This window comes from Lutjanus erythropterus, chromosome 11 (genome assembly GCF_056507025.1).
Source record: "Lutjanus erythropterus isolate fLutEry1 chromosome 11, fLutEry1.hap2, whole genome shotgun sequence".
Taxonomy (NCBI): domain Eukaryota; kingdom Metazoa; phylum Chordata; class Actinopteri; order Lutjaniformes; family Lutjanidae; genus Lutjanus; species Lutjanus erythropterus.
Genome location: NC_139327.1, coordinates 33,790,474 through 33,815,656, shown reverse-complemented (window position 1 = coordinate 33,815,656; position 25,183 = coordinate 33,790,474). Strand labels below are relative to the sequence as shown.

General features: G+C 39.2%; 1 protein-coding gene across 1 annotated transcript in view; it reads right to left on the bottom strand.

The window, feature by feature from the left end:
• Window positions 1-25,183, bottom strand: part of ncam1a (neural cell adhesion molecule 1a) — a 397,669-nt gene that overhangs the window by 114,868 nt on the left and 257,618 nt on the right. Inside the window, exons 2-4 of the mRNA XM_084730006.1 lie at window positions 7,843-7,917; window positions 4,276-4,485; window positions 3,226-3,369 (exon numbers count right to left, since the gene is read on the bottom strand). Of these exons, the coding sequence (XP_084586132.1) occupies window positions 3,226-3,369; window positions 4,276-4,485; window positions 7,843-7,917 (429 nt within the window). The remainder of the gene's footprint in view (window positions 1-3,225; window positions 3,370-4,275; window positions 4,486-7,842; window positions 7,918-25,183) is intronic.

The window sequence follows — 25,183 nt, the reverse complement described above, 5'->3', positions numbered from 1 at the left end:
CAGAATACTTTAAATCAAACATTTCTGAGGTCTTAGTGTGGGATTCGAGGAGGAAAAAACTTTGCATTTTATCAACCAGCTCTTAAGCCATGTAGCTTTGACACATATTACACTGACAAAGCTTTGATGGGAGGCTGAACAATGCAACATGCAGCACACGGCCAGGCCAACTGCTGCTGTGAGGAAAATTACATAAGCAGTTTTCAGTTTTGACTGTCGGTTACAATTAGTGGTTTTTCCAGTGAAAAACACATTCCTTGACCAGAATCCAAGAATAAAGGCGGGCTTAGCACAACACTGTGGTGGCTGCAGGCTCTCCAGCGGTCACCAAAGGAGGGGTTACTGTAAGGTTAAAATAGGCCTCGTCCAAGTGTGAAACAAACCCCAGCCTCTTGCCTCATTTCTCAGTCCTCACACAGCAGATTGAACTTATAGGTGAACTCTCTGAAGTCGAGCTGCTCTGGACTGATGTTGTTGCCAGCAGCTTTACTGTAAGTTGATGATGAACTCACATAAATTGTACACACCATTTGACCCCACCCCTCGCCCTCATCCTATTGCCAAACACGAAAAAAGTTTGGAACTTGTTCCTTTACAGAGGACAGCAGCTGTAGTCAACTTGGATTCACAGCTGCTGCAATGGTTTCCATTGTTCACTTGGGGGTCAAAACAGAAAAAAATGTACAAACACAAATTCCAAAAAAGTTGGGATGTTGTTTAAAATGTAAATAAAAAGAGAATGCACTAATTTACAAATCCTTTTTCGACTTGCATTCAATTGAATGTTATTGAATATTATTGTTATATTACTGTAAATGTACACATTCTGGATTTGATGGCTGTAAAACATTCCAAAAAGAGGTTGGGACAGGAGCAGAAAAAAAGACTGGGAGCTCTAAAAACACCTGCTTGTACCATTCCACAGGTAAACAGCTTAACTGGTATGCTACCTTTAAGACAGCGTCATTTTCAGACATGTTGCTGCTCATTTCAGCAAGACAATGCCAAGACACATTCTGCAGGTGTTACAGCAGTGTTTCTTCATAGTGACGGAGTTCAGGTACTAGACTGACCTGCCTGAAGTCCAGACCTGTCTCCCATTTAAAATGTGTGGTGCATTATAGAGCAAAAAGTATGACAACAGAGACCCCGGGCTGTCGAGCGCCTGAAGCTACATATCAAATAAGGATAAGAAAGAGTTTTGCTTCCAAAAATTCCATCAGTTAGTGTCCTCAGTTCCCAAATGGTTAATGAGTGTTAAAAGAAGTGGCAAACATGCTCCTGTCCCAACTTTTTTGGAACATGCTGCAGGCATCAAATTCAGTAGTTGTGGCAATGTGTAGTATATATTTACCAAAAACAAACAAACAAACATCAGTTTGAATGTTAAATATCATCTGTCGATGCTGCATTAAGGATTCAAAAAAGACTTGCAAATTATTGCATTATATTTTTTATCTTATTTTATTGTTATGTCTTTTTTTATTTCACTTTTTTAGAATCAAGGTTTGTATCAAAATGTCCATAGAAACTCCAGTCCTGCGGCATCATTCATTTATACAGTGTTTGTTCTTATGTTCAGTATGTTCAAAAAAGCCCCATAGTTTCTCTACAACGGAGCCTTAAATACCTTAGTTCTGTGTCACGCTTTATAGCTCCAAAGCTTGTTTACTGGCAAATCAACAATTGTTTAGAACACAGGGATCAGCGGTGGAGAAAAGGCTTATAATGCAGGAGTGGTTTGAGAAGTTTGTATAGACCTTTTGATGTTCTTGTTTTGTTCTGCTTTGTTTTTTCTCCTCTGTGACCATGACTCACCCTAAGAATCCATGGTAACAACTACAAATCGAAGCTGATTACAGCTTCCGTCCTCTGTCAGGGAGCAAGATACAAACATTTTCAAGCCTAAAGGCAGTGAGTACTCAATTTGCTCAAAAGACATATTTTTTTAAGTGAAGTTTACAACAATGAACAAACCTGATCGTGAACTGTCAAAAACACTTCTACAAAATATGTGCTTTTTAAACCCTCTGCTCTGTTCCTACATCTGGACTGTGTCAAGGGGAATCTGGTCCAAAAATATATATAAAAAACATAAAATCACCATAAAATGACTCTTTAGATTAATATAGATTGCATTTTTTCTCTTTTTCTCTCTTTTTACATTGTTAACCCTTCTATTACCCTTCTGTTCAAAAAATGTAAGATTCCTTTTTTAGCTACCTAGCAAACAATGTCACATTTTATTAACTTTTTAACTAACTTGCAAACAACATCACATTTTAACTTTTCAGATACCAAGCAATGTAATGTTTTATTAACCTTTTAGCTAGCTAGCAAACAGTATAACCTTTTGTTAAAGAATAGAGCAGCAGAAAGTTGGGTAAGATAGCATGTCCATATTGATTTAACTCTATTTAATCTCTATTTAACTGCAGTTTACATAAATTAACTTTCCAAAATGTCCTTTCAAGCCTAAAGGCAGTGACTATGAGATAAACTCAGAAGTCTGATTTTTAAGTGAAGTTTAGTAGACTTACCACAATGAGCAAACGTGGCAATTCTAAAACACTCGAATAAGAACTGCCAAAAACACTTTTCCACATATGTGATCTTTAAAGTCTATTTTGTGGTTCTATATGTGGATGGCATCAAGGGAAATCTGGTAAAAATATATACAAAGAAAATATAATATGACAGAAAATGATCTGTTTGGCTTGCAAATTACCTAATCTGTAAAACTTGGTCGGTTTAGATTGCAATTTCTCTCTTGTTGTTCCGTGGCAGACATATATAACGCTGTTAGACCCTCTATTACTATTCCACTTTTCACTATTTCTTCTCAGTGTTTTCAGATTATTTCAGGCCCCAGAGTATTTTCGCCTCCATTTGGGGAACTTAAAAGTCCAATCTGCCCTCAGACATCTTTTCTAGGGACAATAACCACTTCTTGCTGAGCTGGAAAATACAATTTCCATGTCCATGCATCATATGAGGTCTAAAACTTCCCCACTGAAAATGCATGGTTTTGTTCATAGATGATGGGCAGGAGGAGAAGGAGATGAGGAAGAGTGTGGCAAATTGATTGGAAAGCATGAATTGGTAGACAGCATTGGCAGGAAGGTGAGGCGACTGCTCAGGGAGTCAGGGGAATGAGATAGAACGGCAGGCTAGAGGTGAGAAAGTAGCTCAGGCACTGGAACATTTTTATTAAGACCAACTCACCGTCTTTCTCAGGCTCGATCTTGACGCGCTCATGCACCCAAATGATGCTGGGTGGCGGTGAACTGGCCACATCGCAGACTATGTCGGCGTCATCTCCTTCATTGAACTCCTGTGGGCTAGGAGCACTCTGGAAGGTGATCTTTTCTGTAGGGAGATGCGAAACATACATATCCGTCATACAGGGTTATAAATATCTTTACTTTCAGATTGACACTCTTAGGTGGCATATTTACACTGCTTAAAAAAATCTCACAGTTGATTAACAGTGTAACGAGGCACCATATGGCTGAGCTTCTGCTTTTCTAATAAATGTTTTGTTGCTTTGGTTTTTATTATATAATCACAGATGGTGTGGGAAGGTAGTCGAGGTAAAGACAGTTCATAGTCTCTGAGGCTGGGTTGCACCAACAAGACTTCATTTAATTATACTTAAGAGAACCTAAATCATGGTTTAACCTTAAATTATGTCACACCAAACTTTAAAAAAGCTTGAAATTAAGAAAGATTAAACGTAAACCTCAGTTTAGTTTTTTAGTCAAAACCTAAATACACATGTAGTTCAAACTCATGAAGCTGTTACTCAAACAGGACTTCCTCAATCATATTTCATTGTCCTGCCTTAAACAACAACTCGACAAATGCAGACATGTGCATTTGTTTTAACACAGGGCGTTTTTTTTTTTGTTTTTTTTTAATGAGGTCAAAATAGGCGAAGTCTTAAATAAGAACTTCAGCTTCTCAGAACATACTTGAGAAGAAAATACCAGAGAACGTATTAATAATTTGGAGATTCTGCCAAGAAGTTGACTTGGGTGACAACTTCATGTTTCATCTGTTGTTTACTTAACCGTGCAACTGTTCAAGCACACATTTTTTCTTAGATGCCATCAATTATGTGGTCACTGATTGTTATATTCAATATCTTGGAAAACTGAGGCATACAGTGTACAGAAGCAGTCCGATCCTGTCTAATTTCTATTGTATTAAATGGTTGTGCCAAAAATTCTCACTCCGAAACTCAGACTGAGAAAAAAAAAAGTTGAGACTTACGGAAAATCTTCACTTGCACTGTGGCCTGGGCCTCCTTGTCCCCGTTCTTTGCCACGCACTTGTAGATGCCGGCATTGTCCACGGTGGCATGGTATATGGTGAGGGACGACGTGGCTTCATCGCTGCGGCTCACAAAAATGTCTTGCCTGTTGGGGAGGATCTTCTCCCCACTGGGGAGGTACCAGTCTATTTCTTTAGCATCTCCCACCACTGTAAAACAGAAAATGAAGAATGAGGCAAGGGAGAAATAACTATTTAAGGACATCCACAGCCGCCACATGAATGATAACAAGGTTAATTATTGAAAAAAAGAAGAAATCTTTTTTTGTGTGTGAGCCTATCCATGCCTCCTGCTTTGTCAGATATCCGGATTGGATTTGATCTCCCCGCGTTATTTGCATACAATTTGGAAGCTGTTCACATCTGTTCAGAATTCATCATCTGTTCATATTTGAATAATCTATTCGTATTCAGTTACATCCCTAATGTATTACATCATATGTGTGCAACTACTTTCACATGTTTAGGCAAGACTCAGTACTTGCACGATATTCTGTGCATAATCATGTAAAGATGAAAGATGAAGCTCAAACAAAACACAAAAAAGTTGATATCTGCACTCTATTATTTCAGAACTCTTTGTGTGACAATGGCTCAGAAACATTATTGTTAAATCAAAACTCATCTCCCTACAGTGGAAGCCTTTTCAAGATCAAACTAAATATGCAAACTAAAACATTAAAAGAGTGATATAAATAATTTCTATTTGCTCAGTAGGACAGAGGATTATTCAGTAGGAGGCAACTTCGACTGAAAGAAAAAAAATAATCTTTTCCACATCATTCATTTTTCATAAAGACCAGCGCAAGCTGACACTTTTTTTTTTTGTTTCCTGAAACATATTAATGCCATCTCATCTCTTAAGGAACACAAAGAATGCATTTTGACAGCCTTTTAAAATGGAACTGCAATTGAAGTTCAAGCCAGAGCCACATTCCTTCATAGAACTACATAGGAAAATCACTTAAGACAACGAATGTCGAGGCGTCACATTCCACATGCACAAGGATATTTAGCTTTTTATGGCTTCATTCTCACAGTTGATCTGCAAGTAGCAGCGTGACAACAAGTCAGTAGAGGGAGTCAGCTGGTGGCTCTTGGTGGTGTACAGCCATGCAGATGCTTGCGGTTTTATTGGCCTCAGCTATGAGATATCCAACTTTGAGATTTCTGAATAGATCCCAAATAAAATGGAGGTGAATTGAATTTGAGCAGCTTATCTTTCCAGAGAAAGTGTCCCCGTTGAGGATTTATAAGAATTCATTTATACAAATCTTAGAATAGCAATACTGCTCAGAATGCAAAACTTATATTTTTCTCAAACTGTTGTCATGGTGACGAGAAGGTACAAAACTACACAACTGATATCAGATAAGGTTTGTTAATTACAGGGTCTCACCAGCTGGAATAGTGAGATCTGCAACTGGTGCAAATGAATGTGACTTTCGGCACTGCCTGTGTGTGGGTGCTGCTTCCCTCCTTCCCCACCTTCAGTTTCCTGTTGCACTTTCATTAGCTGTGTCTCAGTTCGTTCGCAGGCATTCAAACTACGAGCACAACTTATGTTTGGTTAACAAAAAAAGGTCGAAACACCTCTCTGAAGTGCTCAAACTGGATGACTGGATGTCGGGAAAAGGGGGGCAGATTCTGTGTTGACTCAAGGGTTTTTGTCTCAGATCAGCGACAGACTAACTGCGGCAAAATACGTGTAGTCTACTCAAGACTTTACTCTGGATGACCCACATATCTCACTGTTAACAGCTCTAATATACTGTATATTTCTTTGTTGAAAGAAGGATTTTTACTGTATATTCTTTTGGGGTGAGCAATATATCAATCTTATATCAATATTGTGACATGTGACTAGATATTGTCTTAGATTTTGGACATTGTTATATCATGATATGTCATAAGTTTTGTCTTTTTCTTGTTTTAAAGGCTGCATTACAGTGAAGTGATGAAATTTTTTGAACTTACCAGACTGTTCCAGCTTTTCTGTTACTTGCCTTTACCTGTCTGGTCATTATATCCAAAATAGCAAAAATCCCCTAGTGTCAATACTTTTTGGAAGCACCAATAGCCATGTCCTACAACAGTGGTTCCCAAAGTTTTTCTGGTACATGCCCCCTTCAGACGCAACAAAAAGTTATTATTATTATCTGTCCTCAAAAATAACTGAGGAAGAAAGAAGAAAAAAGAAGAAGAAGAAAGAAAAAAAAAACGGGAATTCAAGCTGATTTTTTGTGAAATAAAGGTCGGTATGATAGCATCAGAAAGCTCATGTTTCTTTATTTCCCTTACATAAATCATATTCACTTGACTTTGTTTCATTTTATATTTTTCCCGTGGTCATTCATGCCCCCCCTGCAGTAGTTCTACATCTCCCCAGGTGGTTAAGTTTTGAAACTACTGCCCTACAATACTGTCAAAAATATTCTGATATTTGATTTTGCCCACAACGCTGAGCCCCAACTTCACTCCAAGTGAAAGTTATGCATTCTAAACCTCACAAAGTTAAAAGTATGCAAGTATCAGTAACATTTACTTAATCTAGTTGTAATAAATTACTCATTACACAGTAAAATAGTAAAATGTTTAAGGTTGTATTAATTCTAACTACTTTATATACTGTTAGGTTGTTAATTCTACAGCAATGCATCATATTGTATGAGATGATCATATGTTTGCACCATTTGAGATTTTATGATATGTTATTTATCAAGATGTGTATTGTATGTCTCGGAACAGTCATTTTTTCTGTGGAGCAATGGGGACACTGATTTTGGTAATAGATGTTGCAGCTTTTCAGCAAAATTATTAATTGCTTTGAGCAACAAGAGCAGAAGTCCTTAACAGTATCAGGGCGGAAGCACAAAGACAAAAACTTTAAAACCTGGACAGATAAGATCACAATTATCCGCATGGCTACATACCATTTTGTTTTATAGTTTGACTGGAGAGCCTATAAATCAATGTTTCCATTCCCTGGGAGCTAACATATATAAATGATAATAACTACAATCCTCTGTCTGGTGAGATTTTATTTATGCACCATTTGTACATTTGTATTCAGGCATATATGAGACAGCTGACCGACCTAATGGAAATACCACCTGTATCTCAGACGAGCTGAAAACTCCACATGTACATTCAAACACAAGAAGTATAAGACCTCTCCCTCATTATCTCTGCAGACTGCACCTCTGTCACAGCTCCTCTAAGCCCTCTTCCTTACCTGACTCTGATCTCAACTCCCTACCACCTCCTCAGAATAAACTGCTCGATCAATTTATCCTTGTCTTTTTGTCTTTCTTAGCACTGTCTTGTCTCTTGTCTCGAATGCTGGACTCCTAATGAGAGCATATTAACAAGTACACCAGTCTCATTATTTAAACTGACTTGTATCTCTTTTATCAAATGATTTAGATTAATACTGCTAATAAAGTTTTATGAGGTGACATTTGCATCAAGCTGTGTTTAATTAGTTATGTTCAAGATCACTCATACCTTCGCAGAGGAAGAATTTGGAGTCTCCGACGCTGATCTCTCCTTGTGTCGGGGTGATTTGCACCTGGATGGCAGCTGGGTGAAGAAAAGAAGATAGAACAAAATATATATTAGTCTCTGGTTCCAGCGAGAGGAACGGTGACACGGGGGCAAAGCACAATAAGGCGAGGCTCAGAATCAAATTGTTTTGCCTGCTCGGGAGAACAACCATTTTTCAGCCATACCCTCTATGAATGAAAAGCTGGGATAAAATTTTCATGCTCGCTAGAGTGCAACATCTCCATGTGCAGATGGGTTATGAGTCTAGATTTTCCACAAGGAGCTTGTTGAACTGCCAGGTTGATAGCGGGCTCACATACTCTTTGTTGTACATAGAAGGAATTGCTAACTGTGCAAACATCAGACCATTTTTATTCACTATGTGAAGATGTGCCGACTGTTTTGTGTACTTGAATATTTGGCTAGGCTATGACCAGTTGATTATATCACATTGCTGTTACTCACACTTTTTTTTTGTTGTTCTGGCTATTTCATCATTGAGACCGCCAAAACCGGAGGGAAAAAAAATCATCACTCTCCAATAACTTGCGAAGGTGCCTCCTTACCATCTGCTAGCAAAGAATGGGAAATTGCTTAAAAGCAAGCAAAAAAGTAAGGTAGGATGCTCTACCAACAGGGTACAAACCCCAAAACTAAGTTTTTTATGAGCAACTGAACAGAAAAGATTAGACCTAAGTGATAGAGGTAATAATACTTGAGACATGGAAAAATGGGAAAAAACAGGATACTGACATTTTTTCAAAATGAGCAGGTTGATGTTAGCTGAACTCTGAAAGGCCTGGTTTTGTTCTGTATTAGGTTAAATTAACATTTGCCAAATTAGCAGAAATAAAATGCACACCGTATTTCCTTAAATAGTGTCTGGGGTCCTTCTTTGGCTCAACTGAAGAAGATAAAAAGCCTTCATTTGAGGCAGGCTTATATTAGAAGCAGGCCTTTATTTCTAATTCCCTGTTTGACAAGTGTAATCTGTTGTGGCAGGCTTACTGTGGCAGGCTGCTTGGAATGAACTGAAAAGCAACTCCCTGAAACACGAACCCTTTAACACAAAATACAGCTATCGCCAAGACATATAACATGTAACTAATAGATGAAACTAAAATCACAACGAACCAAAAACAAACAAACTATAAAGCACAAACATGACAATCAGTCTACCAACATAAACCACCATAATCAGAACAAACATTAGAAGCACTAACAAGAAGTATTTGCATACACCTCTATTTAATAATGTGAAAGAACAACACAGGAGGAATGTACTAGAACTGAATATTAGAAATATATTGCAAATATTTGCATCATTTCAACCCAGAATACCCATAACACGTCAAGAGAGTGTGGTTCTCTGTCAGTGCATACATACATCAACATGCAGAACTTATCAACACGATATATATATATATGTATATATATATATGAAATAATATATAATTAAAATGAATGAATTTGAAAACTTTTCATAGACCCTAGCACCCTGTAAGAGTGCCACGGACCCCTATTTGAGAACCACTGAAATGATGCCACATCCTAGCTGCTGTTCCACTAACCTCTGCAACTCAATATATTCTCTGAGGTTTTCATACATCTGTCTTTCCTAAAGAGTGAAATTTATTTCTCAGGTCATCTATATCTATATTCCAAGGATATGCGTGTACAGCAGTTAATACTTTAAGATTGCAATTGAGCTAAACAACGTTTGTCTGTCTGACAAGTGGTGACACGGGGAAATGATGTTAAATGTAGATAGAACCAGAGATATTAAATACACAACAATCATAGATCTATGTTTTCTTTATTTACCATCCCTGTCTATACAAATGGAGTGAGCTGCAATATTGTCAAGCAAGGTTATGTTGGTTATGTTTTTTTTCCCCTTTGTCTCCTACAGTCTATTCTATGCTGGATAAATAATTTAATGTCAATAGCACAAGCGTCTGCCACTGCCACAGTAGTGGTAAAAAAAAAAAAAAAGAAAAGAAAAGATGATAGAGAGTGGCACTCCATGGCTCTGGGACTCGCTTATAAAAAGCTATACCTTCTGCTACCAACACTTCCAAGGTGTGAGCAGTTAATGAATCGCGCGTATGCAGGATGCACCTCATGACACATGAAACTGACAGGAAGAGAAGACAACGGAAGGAGAGCAACTATACTGCAAATTATCTGACTATCAACAATTATTAAGCTCTTGAAAGAAACAAAAAGAATCAGGTGCTTCGAACGCCATGCATTTGTTTAGGCGAGGGTGATCTTAAATTCTCAGCAGTCTAAAAGATATTGAGAATATTTTATTTCATTTTTCATTTCACTGAGTGTTTATGTTAGCCACCTGACTGAGTCATTCCAGGGTGCTCTTGTACTTGTTTTCCCCTTCCCTGCTTCTTCTCCCAGCATATGATTTAGGAGGCATAATGCCGTAAATCAAAGAATATCCTTTTCCTGAGACTCTAATGCTCTTCATCTCTCAGCATCAGCTAAAGCTTCAGTGACACAGACGAGATTTAGAGGGCTGCTGAGAAACACCTGGTGTTTGTTCCTTCCTGCGCGCTAACAAATCAGAATTAAAACTCTTGCGCATGCCATGAAAAGTGTTAAAAATGTGTAATAATTTTCAAAGCCTCAATCAGGAAATTGATCACTTGCACGTGTGCACTGGAATGACAGGAGATGTGATGATTTTTCAATGTGACGCGGTTTCATTTAAGACTCATGTCTTCAGTGAGCGGAGCACAGACTACGGAGCAGAAACGCCACTGAATCATGATCCGGAGCTTGACACAGAAATCCCACTAAGCCTTCAGCATGTCGCCACTTCACACAAATGAGTGAGTCAGTCTCAGCCCAATTCTCACCAGGAGATTCATGGGAATGGTTTGCAAGGACTCACCATTCAAAGACAGGTAGCAAATCTCCACAGCACAATGAGACGTTGGTGTTTCATAATTTGACAATCTCCGTGCTGTAGAAAAACATCCGTGACTAAGAGGAGACTGTCACAGCGGTGGCCTTCGATGTTCATTTTGTACTCTGTACACTCAATGAAAAGCCATCATCATTACGCTGTGAAGCTGAACCTCCTCCACAGAGGGAGTATACAATATTTGGAATTGGATAGATGTACATAATAGGCTTTTGTGTTTAGAAGCATTTAGACTGTTGCCATGTTTAAGTGTGTTCATGTTGGCCCAACTGGAAACTCCCAACGATGATATTCGAATGTCAGCAGGGATGATGTGGTCCCCCCTCCCCACCATGGATATAATTTAAAAAAAAATTTAGGTACACACAAAATTCACAGGCATGCAGGCATTATATTGCTCAAAAGCAACTTATTTAGGAGATTTTGTGGTGATTCAGCAGCATCACACTACCTCCACCTCTGCTCCTGAGAAAAGATACACTTCCAGAAATAAAGGTTTCAAAAGGGTTCTTCCTGAATAGCTTTAGTTCTACACAGAACCATATAAAGACTGCTCACTTGCCCGGGGCAACTAAAATGCCATGTCGGGCTAGCAAATCTGACAATTCACTTGCCCAAACAGGCAAGTGGTGGAAAAAAAATTTAACTGTTAAACTATTTTGATAATCAAGAAGTAATTTTCATGAAAAACAGCAGAAAAATGCCATACTATTATTATGACATAAAACAAAGACATCATCTTGGACACTGAAAAACTGGGCTGGACATTTTTCTCTATGTTCTGATATTTTAGAGATGTTGCAGCCCTAAATTAAACATGACAATTAATGACAGTCTTTGTTGTTATTTGATAACAGCAAATAAATAAAGTATTTATACAGGGGCAAATAAAAATTGACTTTGGGCAAGAAGATTCCAGACCCATTTGACTGAATGGCCAAGTGAAAACAAACATGAACACTGAACCATGTAAAAAAAAAAAAAAAATTAAACTTTTCATTCAAAGAACCCTTTTTGGAAGAAAGAGTTCTTCAAGGATCTGGGTGAAACCTTTCACAGATGGTTCTGGACATAATCCTTTAGGTTGAGTTCTAGTTAGAACTCTCTGATAGGCCTTTTCCACCAACCTGGAACCAGCCCTGTTCAGATTCACCAAATTGTAAACCGTTCTAAGCATTTCCACCGGAGATAAACTGGTTTACAGCCTCAAAAGTCCTGTCTGAAACCATAAAAACAGCAGGTTTTCCTTGGGAACGAAATTGGGTGTGTCATATTGTACAGGTTGTTGTGCAGTCTGCAGCGCCCTGTGTTGATGACATCCTCATTTGCAATGGTTCCACTCAAAACTGGTAAAAAAGTGGGCTGGTTCACTCGACAGCACCAAGATTTGAAGAATCTTGAATGGAAACACTTCAAGTGCCAAAGCAAATTTGATGGAAAAGGGTCCTGTAAGGTTTCTCCAAGGGAGACAAACTGAAGAACCCTATATGGTTCTAGTGTGCACTTTTATTTCTAAGGGTGTACTAACTAAACAATGACAGGTCGCTTGCCAGAAAACATGAACATAACTTAGGCATTTGATCGGACAACAAAGGCTGTCTTCCTGGTCAAGGACAGTCTCAAACATTGATTTCATTAAAGTATTCAAGGTGAGAATAATAAATCCCTTATGGCTTAGTCAAGAAGTCATACAAATATTGATTTTCAGTAAAACTCTGCCTCTGCCACTTAAATGACCTGGCCTTTGTTTCAGGCTAGCATGCATGCTGGAGAGGCATAGAAAACCACTGCCCGCAGTATGTTTGCTTTTACAGGCTGGAGGTAGATACAAAGAAAACAACATATCCATTTCCTTCCCTCATCTAGTAAGATCACAGATACCATGCTGCAAACCCTAGCCATGCCTCCTAAGACTAAGACAACTGGCCCAAAATCAACTGATCATATCTGCAATGCTAAAGACAACAAAAAAGGGGTTCAGGCGGTGTGGGAAAGATATCTACTCCCAAGCCATTTTCTCGGTGTAAGTTTCTAAATGGCCACTTGTGCAGTGTCTCCAGGATGAAGTGGCTGTTGAGTCTCATGTGTCAAGCAAACATGTGATTTTGTCTCCGCTGAGAGCGTACTGGGAGAAGTGAAATCATGGCGTAAAAACGGGAGAAGTCGCCAGATTTAATTACTGAGCAAATCCTCATCTGAATCCAGATTTTTCCTGTTCAAATAAAGCTTGGACAGGGTGCCTTCCTGCAAACATTAACATTTTCTCTTTAGATAAGAGAAGTGATTTAATGAGTGCCAAATTCATAGAAACTGAACTTGGGTTAGATAGTCTGATACAACCTTTTAACAACTTCTTAAAACTTTAACCTCTTTAACTCAGCGGGGACGTCCACATTCCCAGCCAACGATACTCTTTTTCAGAGGCTGTAGTTTTCAAACAGCACTGGCATTGCATAAATTGGGTATTACTGGGAAGCTGAGACTCTTGTGGACTCAGTGAGTCCAATTGTATGCATGTGTTTTGACGTGAGCTACCACAATAGCCATTTTACCGTAGTGAGACCATTTTTTGAAACTTGATCTCACTATATAAAATGACCCGTTGTGAACTCTGTGGATAACAGCCTCATGAAACTTCACAACGTAAGGGGAGCGGTCAGAGAATGGATGGCTTCACTAGAGGTATTCTGAGCACTCTCCAGACCAGACGTGCTCGCCATCCAGTTGCCAAAAAATTCAATTCTTGCAGTAATCTCCAAAATGTCAAAGGCATTTGATACCAAATCTCGGCACGATTTTTTTCTACGGTGTCCCTCAAGGAATTTTAGAGTAAACTTCCATCTGTATTTTTAAAAATCATAAATAACTATATAAAACAGAAATTGAGCAAAATATATGTAAATATTAGCATCAAATGTATACAGAATGGGTTAACAAATAAAAACATTCTGCATTAAGTTTTCATATCATCACGTCAGAGAAAGCTGTGAAATTAAGAAAGCCCTGACCTAAATTACATGAATAAAAAGGTAAACTAAGAAGCCCAGAAGCAAGAGAGATCAGGGGGAGGGAGGTGTAGATTAACAGGAAGGACAGAAAGAAGTGCTCGGCATAGAGAGCAGAGAGCTTGGATAAAGGATGAAGCTATCTGTGCCCTGACGTGTCTACTCATGACACCAATCTAATATCTATCCACTAAGCCTGTACCTCACTTTCAGGTCTCTCCAAAGGCTCATAAACCTTTTTTCTACTCTCAAGAGTCCTCCTCCACTCTTCAATCCAGCGCTCAGACACCTACAGTCACAGGACCCCTGCTCTTTAACAAACAGCACTTCGACTATGTTGGTCTGTGGCAACTAATACTTGTGTTTTTTTGAAGGAAAACATGCGCTGAATAAAGATCAGAGCTCGGACGTGAGATTTAACTCAAGTCACGGTAGCCTATCATCACAGCACAATGAGATGTCGGTGTTTCATAATGCCAAAATCTCCTTGCTATAGAAAATCCATGACTAAGAAGAGACAGTCACAGGCAGTGGCCTTCGATGTTCTTTTTTTTTCCCCTATACGCCGTAATGTGAAAAGCTATCATCATCATACTGAGAAGTTGAACCTCCTCCACGGCAAGTGTAGTAACAGCATTTAGAAGTCTGTAAATGTACACAATGCACTTTAGTGTTTAGAAGTGCACATCATCATGCTCAGTTTTGTTTATGTTGGACCAATTGGAAGCTCTCGAGAGGGATATTCTGATGATTTGATCTCCTCATGGATATAATACACAGGCATGTAAGCATCATATTGTTGAAAAGCAGGCGTGTTGACAGGGCCTGTCCTACAAGGGTGAAAAAGACTTCGTTGAACACTCGGTTTTGCATCCGGGGCTGCCGGCAGCTGTCCGCTTACCCACATCTTCCGTTTCGGTTTTATGTTTGTTAGTGCAAAAGGGCTGGATGAAAGTGAATATAGGTCAGCAGGTGTGGTGATTATTAAACACTCCGTCCACCGGTCACATCACCGGTCTCACAGCTCTGAAACAGCTGTGCCAGTCACAGTTAACATGATAACGAGGCGAGCAAATGGAAAGCTTTACCTCAGGAAAAGTGTGGCTGGTTCTGCACCCAAAGACAGATGGCCACGATTAGATCGGACCGATGCTGTATTATCAATAATTCAAATGCATCTTATGTCGTACACAGTCGCGTAGTTTAGTAATTAGTTTAGTAATCAATGCACCACAACAGAGTTTGCACTGAAATCTGGTAAGTTGGAGAGGTTATGATGAGCCCTGAAAACCACTAGTCTTCTTGTCTCCTTGATTATGAGCGTTAACCCTCCACTCTAGTGTTGGTACAGGCCTGTATGGTTATACCGTAGCAGCCTGGTGTCGCTTTCAGGTAATTTAATGACTCTGGTGCTGTGCTTTTCAGAGGCTCTGGATTTATTAACAAATTTGGAGCCGTTCTGACTCATAAAGCAAACTGTTGCTGAAAAGGAACGACACAGTGTATTCACTTATTACTGTTTACAACTTTTCCCAGCGGTGTTCCAGCAGCACTCGGACCATAATGCCTATTATTTTTTATTGCTGTTGCCTGCACTCTGGATACTTTATGCACCCCAACTTATTTCAGATGCACTCCCAGTCATTTTGTTCTGGAACTGGGCCTGGATCTCGACTTGGACTCACTTAAAAAGATTTAAAACAAAACAAACTTCCACCAAAAGTATTCATTACATTTGGGAAGAGATGTTTTTGGGGCATTAACCGTGACTGGCCCTGTCAGGACAGTGTAAATAGCTGTAAGACAAACTCTCTGTGGCTTTACTCAGTGAGGTAAAAAACATTTGCGTGATCAAAGTATATTCTCTGCAGTAGCAACAGTATTTTAAGAAGCACATTTTAGCCCAAATTGTTGGAATATTCTTTGAAAATATTATCGTTGGATAAAATGGATGATAATAGAAACAGGTAGACTCTGCCCATATACAATGAAACATATCTGGCAAACGCAGCGGCGAAACTCTGATAATTCTGAACTTCGGTGGGAACAAATATATGTAATTTTCTCCCAAGAGCAATTCCTGGGGGTGACAGCAAAAATAGTGCTATAACTCTGTTAATGAACACTCTGTCACCCCGCCAGCTAAGAAACGCTGCATTGCGTTGCCAGCTTCTCTGTCAGGTCATCGTCTGTCATGGTTTGAGATATCTGTTTGCTCCAATATGAAAATTTATTAGCGTAAAGTTTCGAGCTGGACGCTCTTCCTTAGACTGCATTTTTTATACATTTAATATTTTGTGATCCAGCACCCGACCCATTGGGCCTCGGGGATGTGCATGTCCTTCTTTTATAGTGATATTTGTTTGTCATTTCCTGTTTTACTTTGTAGTATGTGCCTTTCCTCTAGTTTCTTTCTTTTGATTTCTTAGTTTAATTTGTCATTGTTAGTCTTTTGTGTATATAGTCAGTTTGTGTTCCCTCTTTCAGGTGTCAGGCTGTCTGTCTGCCCCCTAGTGTTCCCCGTCATCTTGTTTCCATTCAGGATTAGTCTCTGTGTTTTTTAGAACTGTCTTTTGTTATTTTTTGTTGATTAACATTTCCTTTTCTTCCTATGTTGTCTCGACTTTGCATTTGGGTCCACCTCAGAACTGAGCACTAACACTGACTCGAAATCAAACAGCTGTAAACACTGGTTGATATTATCACAGTAAATGTCAGCTAACTGCTAGATAACATAAATAATCAATGACCTGTAATTCAATGCAGCGATACTGGAGACTGTTGACAATAATAAATGTGATGCGACCACCAAGAAACAGTAATCACACCGTCCTTGAGAGGGTGCTACAGTCATCATATTAAGATCATGCAAACAACATGACACACAATGGATTTTTGATGTCAATATAGATCTATATAAAACAAAATATGTCACAAACATTAAAAAATAGGATGAAGGGCAGTATTTTTCTAATGTGTTCTCATTTCTTTCATCTCCCTCTCTAAACATCTGTAAGCAAAAAATCCCTGACTGCTCTCTGGTAGCAGCTCTTTTCTTTTCTTCATAATTATTCTGCAAACTCATTGCAGAAAATAAGTCTGGGCAGAGCAGCGCCACAGAAGCAGTGCTGTCTGTGTGGGCACTATATGTGCGCAAGCCGCATCAGTTCAGCCAGGTAGCTGTCACCTACAGGAAGAGGTAGTGTGGCCCAGACATATGTGTAAGTCATTCACTGAGAGCATTTTTTTTGTCTGCACAGCAGCTTCGCCTCTGACAAAGCGTATAAATAAAACTATAATGTGCCTTTCTCTCCCTGAAGACTTCAATTGCCATGTCCAGTGAATTCCCAGGTTTGAGGGGAGCACAACTGTAGAAACCGGAGTTGACAGTTTCCACCATCAAACCTTTGTGCAGCCTGTTTTTTGTTTTTTTTTTTGGGGTGGGAAAAAACAGACAGGTTGTTTCCTGAAACCATCCACACAGGCAATTAGAGACCACAGCAACTCAGTACACCAGAACGTATTTCACCGCAGCCACATGGAGGCTGGGATCCCGCAGTGTTTACCCACAGTTCCTCCTCGCAGGTACTGTTTGGTAACTGATATCTCCTTACAAACCCTGTCTTCTAAAAACTACATATATGACTCATCTGCAACAGTGAATATGACTCCAAAAAACATGCACCACATGAATGAGAACTTATGAAAAAAGAACTTAGAGAGACTTCATGACAGAACATTTGGACCTCACTGTAACTACTTCATACTAATAAAATCACATACAGGTTTTAATGGGTAAAAACAGAAACAGTATTTTCAATTAAACATTTTGCCTATTAAAAGTTTAACTCTATGCTACAGTGTTGCCTCGAGGCGACATATCTGTTTTTTGGCCCTTTACACTCGCAAAATGCATAATCAATTATGGTGCATTTAAATGTAACACAAATGATCAACCACTGAAATGTGACATAATATCTTGTTTTGAAGAAAGTTATAATTGGTTGGTTTGTTAGACTGTTGGTGTAAATCTTTGCTGAATTATGCTGACACTCTTTAATACATTCATTATAGGCTTTTCCGCAATGGGACAGTGTTGCCTGAAGGCAACGCCCAGACAAAGAAACTTTTGAGAAGAGTTCATTTTTAATCTTTTTTTCCATTTCAAATGACATTAATCACAAACTGGTGAGGTATTTGAATATTTTCTGTTGGCATTATATTAAATTTTATTCACATTTTAAACAATCTTTTTTCACCCCTTACTGTACAGTGTCGTTTTGAGGTAATGCACCCTATTTTATGGAAAAAAAAAAAGTTACAAAAAAGTTTTACCAACTGACATTATAATACATTCCATAGAGGGTTAAATCACTTCTAATGGACATTGAAGACAACAGGATCAAAATTTAATTGCACTGGTACCGTCCTTTACTAAACAAAAAGAGTTATGGTCTTTTATAGGAGCTCAAGTAAAGCACTAATTAACTCTCCCTTTACCCACATATACATCCATACATAGACACCAAACACACATAGCCTATGTTTGCCTAGTTAATAGCTTGGCAGCAGATTGATTATTCAAGGTATTAATTTAACAAAGTTAGGAAAGAAGTTAGCTGCAAGAGGACATTCAAAGCTACTCCTGGTGAGCTCAGAAGCGGTATTAGAAATGGTGTATTAATTTGCTGATAATCCCTCTACACTTTGAAGCAAATATGCCTGTGAGGTTTTAACAACAATGACCAAAACCACTGAGTGAGGATGTGAGCGCCGGCCATTCTCTAGAGAGAGAATTATGGACTTTACAGCCCGCTACTGTAAATAGGCTTTTAGCATCTTAGCATCAACGCTGCAGAGTTCTTTAATTCCAATTATGCAACGGCACGGATTCATACATGCCACATGGCGTGCCGTTACTTCATTTCAGGGTGTGTGAGTTTGTGGAGTGAACAAACAAGAAGTAGTCGTCTCTGCTGGGGGAGAACCTGAACTTTTGAGGCAGCTTCTTTCCCGTCTTGGATCAGGAGGTTTGCATGCCTAATTGGAGCCTGGCAGCCGGTGGTGACTGGCTCCATTACAAGGAGGCTACAACAGTCAGCTGTTGGTGCTTAACATGCAAGTCATGTCGGAGCAAGCACACACTATGCGGGGGCATACTGCACTGTGTAGGGCCACACTGGGATGCATACATCAGCAGCGCATACGCTTAGAGAACAACTGTCTGAGGCTGTACTGTACAGACAGAAGAGACACAGACGAGACAGTCTATATATGAACTTCATTTTTTTGTCTGCCGTGTACAGTATGCAAATTTGATTGTCAAGTGCTGTTGCTCTTAAATCCCAGTGGCCTGGAAAAAGGTCAAGGCGTTAGTGATGAGGACAAAGACCTGAGTAAGATCCAAGCACACACGGACCACAAAATGTTACCCTCTCAGAGCTTTCTAACGGGAACCCCGTTTTCCCAAAATAGTCTTATTTTTCCATCTCTTACAAAATTATCTAGACAGGTTTCTCCTTAAATCACTTCAGGCAGTAAGTAGGAGTTCATGGAAAAATGAAGTCTTGAAGTATTATGGGATAATTGTGATCCTAAATTGAAGCCATTCCATTTTATATGAATATTATCGAGAATTTTTTTGCTATTATATGACAACTGAAAATGAAGAGAGAAGAAGTGATACACACAGAAAGATAAATTACATGTGAAAGCAGCCTGTTCTCATTCCCAAGTTGTCAAATATTGGCGTTTTCTTATGCCCCTCTGTGCTTCCTTCCTACATGATGGATGTATATGAAGGTTTGCATCCCATGTGAAACTGCTTGTCCATAAATGAGTACTACAGTCCACACAGTGAGTTGGAGCCGGTTGAAATCTGCGCGACACTGTAATTTGCCAATTATAAGTGACGACAAGTCTGTTATTTATAACTGTCATTGTTTGTCAATGTAAATATAAGCCTGTTATCCTGAAAACGGAGGCCCACTGCTCTGAAAATACACACTCTGGAGTTTGAGTTCAATGGCTTTCTGCCTCACTGCCTGCCAGACCCCATTAACGTATTGCTCATTTTAACCATTGTAAGTATCTATTCCTTCTAAAAGCTCATTAATGATTTCTTATGACTCATAAACAGACATCAACTCATTCAGTGAACAATTGGCCTTAATTTTAACTCTAATTGATGTGAAATGGGCAAACAATAATACAAGTTATGGAATACCGCAGCTATAGTGTTGTTGTTACAGAAGCAAGCATTTAATTTCTGATGACATACCATTGTCATTATTTATTACAGTAAATATACTACAGATTTCTCCTTTTGATTATATGAATTACAGAACCTAACATGCTTCTGTTAACTCAAAACACGATTCTTTTCCTAAACCTAACTAAGTATTTTAAGGGCCTTGACCTGACCAACTGTGACCATTTGACAATGCTAGAAACATTTTAAAAAGACCTTCGGGCAGTATTTTATACAGGCACTGAAGGGCACCTTGTGCATCTTGTCATCAGACGCTGAGGGGCGTGACAAAGCAGCATCGGCGTTCAGCAAGCTGTGATGAGAACAGGTTGGTGACAGAGGTCCTAGACTTGAGTTGAAAGCTCACAAACGTGGTTATGTGGCAGGCCTTATACAACTGAGTCGTAAGCAACTGCAAGTTTCTCTTCAAAAATGTGATCTATGCCAGACTTCTTGAAGCACACTCATCCTGGAGTGAGATAATATTTGCAAACTTTTATTTAATGACTTTTAGAGCTGCACAAACAGTAATACTTGGCTGTCGTCGAGATCTGTAACCTCATGCAAATGCAGGCGCAAGTTTGGCATAACTAAATGGCATCATTTTAGATTGATTAGGGAACTCTTGTTTTGATCTGATAGAGTTTAGTATGAGCTGGTATAAAGTTCTCTCTCCAGAGGAATTTGAGCAGTAAGAGAAACCAATCTCAGAGACCAGGTTAAGTAAGCTGTGCAAGATCTATTCTCGGAGTCCAGTGGGATTTTCTAATGTGAGCGTTCACCTCACATACCCTGTAACGAGAGGGCACTGAAGCGCAGCTTGCAGTTAAGGTGGGACAAAGATAAATCTCGACGTGAATCGAGCCTGACTTCTCATTCTCAATTATCAAAGAAAAAAAATATCAAAGACCAAAATTCAGATGTGATAAAACTCATGATTTTTTTTCATCTAATTTATTCTAACCTTTGGGCCTGAGATCTTTCTTTGTAGTCCCGCTTCCATTTACAGCAACCTCATTTGAAAACCTGAAACAGCATTTATGCAAATTCCTTTACCATTTAAATGGGTTAAACACTCTTTTATACAATTTTGTGTGTTGTCTGTGCTAGCTGAAGGTGCAAACAATTCTCTATGCTGACGTCGGCTCTAAATTTGGTGATGCTGATGTCACTGAGCAGACGCGTGACAGGGCAGACCTCACCTGAACACATGAAGCCCTTCTGCAGAGCCTCTATCATGTCAAAGCTATGTCAGTCAAGTCAAATCCACTTGTAACGCCTGATGTCACATACTGAGCAATTTCTCAATGGACTTCACAGACCCCGAGCTCTCGCTCTAACCCCTGCAAACTTGAATAAACGTCTCCACAAACTTCAAAAAGGATTTCTGGCAGGCATTTCCAAAACCTCCGATACATCCTTTCCACGCACTGCACAAACGCAAACACATCACTCCCATCATACTTTCTTGGTAGCTGCTCCCTGTACACTCCGCAGCTTCTTTCTAAACCTTTTCTCTGACCTGCCAGTCAGGCCAGAGAAATACCTCACGCTGTTCCCAGCAATTCTCTACCCCGCAGGACCTCAGGGGTCTCTGCACAAAAGGGTCATGCCCTGTTATTTCTAGTGTGATCTGTCTTGTTTTTATTTTTGTCATTTTTCTTTTTCTCTTTTTTTAAATACAACCTGTGTGATCTTTGCTTCAGCAACTTCATATATGCAAATGAGTAATAAATGCTACTTGTTGCAGATCTTTAAGGACTGCGCAGCTCTGGAAGGTGTTCGGTACATCCTGTGACTCAAACAATGACTGCCAAAATTTTCTTTTTCTCTCTATTTACTTGGCCAACAGGGGAAAAAAAAACTTTGTGCCAGCATTATTCAAGTGAAGTTGGGTATGTCTGTGTAAAAACTTCAAAGATGTCTTCTGTGCAGTATTTTGCAACTGTGCAATGTTTCACTGTGTTCTAATTTATTTGTCCTTTATTATGGCTTTGTACTCAATATTTTGCATATGCACAATTTGTTCTATTACTGTTCTGTCTTATATTACTTATATTAGTTTTTGTCATTTAACTTATGTTTTTAATGAAGCTTCCCTGCCAAAGTTTTTCACCCAACTGCACTTGCATATCCAGCGTGACCATAAACATCTTCAATCTTGAATCTTTGCACCGGCATGACCTGAATGCTTAGACTAGTGCAACGAGGCAGTCTTCAATCAGCCTCCCACTGCAGAGCTGGACCGTGCCAGGGCAATAACTAATGCTATAGGAGTGTTTATTGCTGCGGGTCTGCGACCACACATGCAAATGCAGTATTTAAGCAAATGGTGAAAGTGCAGACACCATGCTACACTGTTTCCTTCACGTGTCTGCTCAGCCTGCCCTGTGCCAACAGGCACGAGCGGCATTTGTTCATGTATTATCAACGTCACGGTAAGAATTATGGCCAATGAGTCATTGTGGAAAGTTTATGTCTTTCAAAATAAATGGTAAAAATGTTATTTTCGGCATTTTGTTGGTACATACCCAGCCTTAATCTTTGTATACTGTTACACGCCTGGTGAATAACAGAATGAAATTTAAAGTAGTGCTGTATTTCCTGTAACATATTCTGCACAATCACTTGCACTTTAGAGTTAATGAATTTTCAGGTGAACATACAGCTTTTATACTGAGCCTCTAACTTCTAACATTATGTTTCCAATGTGTCTTTCAGAGCTATGCAGATAAATTAGCCTTTCAGAAGCATATTCCAAACTGTCTCTACCACTTATCATTAACCTGCTGTACTTTGAGAGACTGCACAAAAGCACTAAGCAGCCGTTTCCATGTGCTGTGTGTGGGTGTCAGGCCTTAATCAAATTGACATAGACGCGTCAGCTACTAAGCTCCTTCTCCTCACATCTTTCAGTCATTCACCGACACAGCTTTGTCAGGATTACGGTTGTTGCCATCATTCCCCCAACCCGCACCCACTTCAGTTGTCATCCGAGTGTATTACAAGTGGAGAGGAGTGAATCTGGAAGAATGTTTGCTGCAGAATCAACATTTTTTAACTTGTAGTGTGAAAAGTTTGAGAATAACTTTTGCGGCGTCTTCGTACAGCCTCGTATTTTCCGCCTCTACTGATCCAAAGTGTGCCGGCTCACCTCATCATCTACAAATAAACAACACCCTGATACATTTCCAATAGCTGCTCATCTTCTGTCTTTATTAATGTTTGGATGTTTAACAGAAGCCAAACAGTGAAAGGTCCCTTTTTACTCTGACTAATTTGAGCCTCCCCATTTTGACAGCATCTAATTACTAAACCTGGAGAGAAAGCTACACAAAAGGCTAAACAGCTGAAAAGGGCAGTATAAGGGGAAAAAAATAAAAGGAAAAACAGCTACAGGATGAAATCTGGCTGTGAATAGATGACACGTAAAACCAGTAAGGGTAAAGGGCGTAATGACTAGAGATTATAAAACACAAGGCGAAGATCTAAAGCTCTGCTAGCTGCCCACAGAAGCTGCAGCTGTGGAGTAGAGCTGTGCTCAGGAAATTCCATGGCTCTCTGCCTGGCACATGAGGAGATATTGTATCTACAAAGTTGTAATTTTGGCCAGAGGATGGGCCAAGAGGAAAGATTTTGGAGTATCTAGAATGCAAATGGTTCATCCTCTGATCAGCATCAAGCTGTTTCTTTAGGGTTTATCATTGCGGGACCATGAATACTGACATCACATTTCATGGAGATCCTGCCTTTCTTGTAGCATCTAAATGAACAAAACATTTGCTGAAGGAAGGAATCATCTGAAAATATGACGCATCACAGTGGCAAACTTGCCCCTGTTCCAATGTTTTTGGAACATGTTGCAGCCATTAGATTCAGAATGAGTGTATAATTACAAAAAACAATAAGGCTTATCTTGATCAAACATTAAATTTCTTGTCTTTGTTTTGTATTCAATTGAATATAGGCCGAAAAATCTTTGCAAATCATTGAATTCTGTTCTTGCATTTGACACAACAAATTGAGGAATGGGGTTGTATATGCCAAACATTGCTCTCTTCAAACCAACCAGACTCCATGCATGAAATCCGTAATTCTATCTTGCAGAACACAAGAGGTCCTCGTCTACTGCTGCCTTGATCTGCTAGTTTATGTTCTTGTGTGACTTCCGTGAATCTGAACTGTCCTTTCAAGAAACCAAAGTCACACAATAACGTATTATAGATATTTGGCTTATATAACAGCAGTTTCCTGTAAGGAAAGCCTGTCAGCCGGGGACATAAAGTGATGAAAATATGTTAAATAAAGCCTTCAGAGAAGATGATTGCTTAGCTTCTGTGCTGGTGATCCTCTACAACTTCAACATCAAATGTAAATAATCCACTGTAAGAATCTCATACAACCTCGCATCAAATAATCTGAACTATCACTTTAATATCCATACAAAATTCCATTATAATCTGTCTTTGTAATCTGACAAACATAGAGCGCATGATTGAACTGTGCAGCTAGAGGTGCAAAAACTGTATCAGGAAGTTACTTTTGCTGCGTGCCTGATATACACTAGACTACTCTGACGGGAAAATTTAAAAATATGCAGATATGCAGACTGACGTTGTTAAAAAGACGTCACTGCCAGGCTTTAATTTATTGTCCTCTCTTTCACAAACCCTGCCCATTGCACTTCTTACCCAAAGCAGATCATGAAAAGTATTTCTAAGTAATTTGAACCAGGTCTGACCTGAATATGCTTCAGCTCCTACCAATTAACTTCCTGCAGGGTCTTTCTGTCACAAGGTCAAATCCCCTGGTACATTATAATTAACAGCAATACAACCGAGGCCAGGCTATAATTTGGAAGAAGAAAATGTAATATGTTTTAAATGAAGGAGGGGGAAGAAATGACAACAGATTCTCCCAACCAAAACAATAATAAGCACGATAAAAATAAAGCACTGCATGAATGTATTAGTTTTGTATTTAAACTACCTCAATCTATATAGAATGTATCCAAAGATATGTACATGGATGAGATCAGTTTGCATGAGTGTGAAGCAGCCTAACTATTCTGGTCTGTGCTGACTCAAACATTTGCTGAAATAA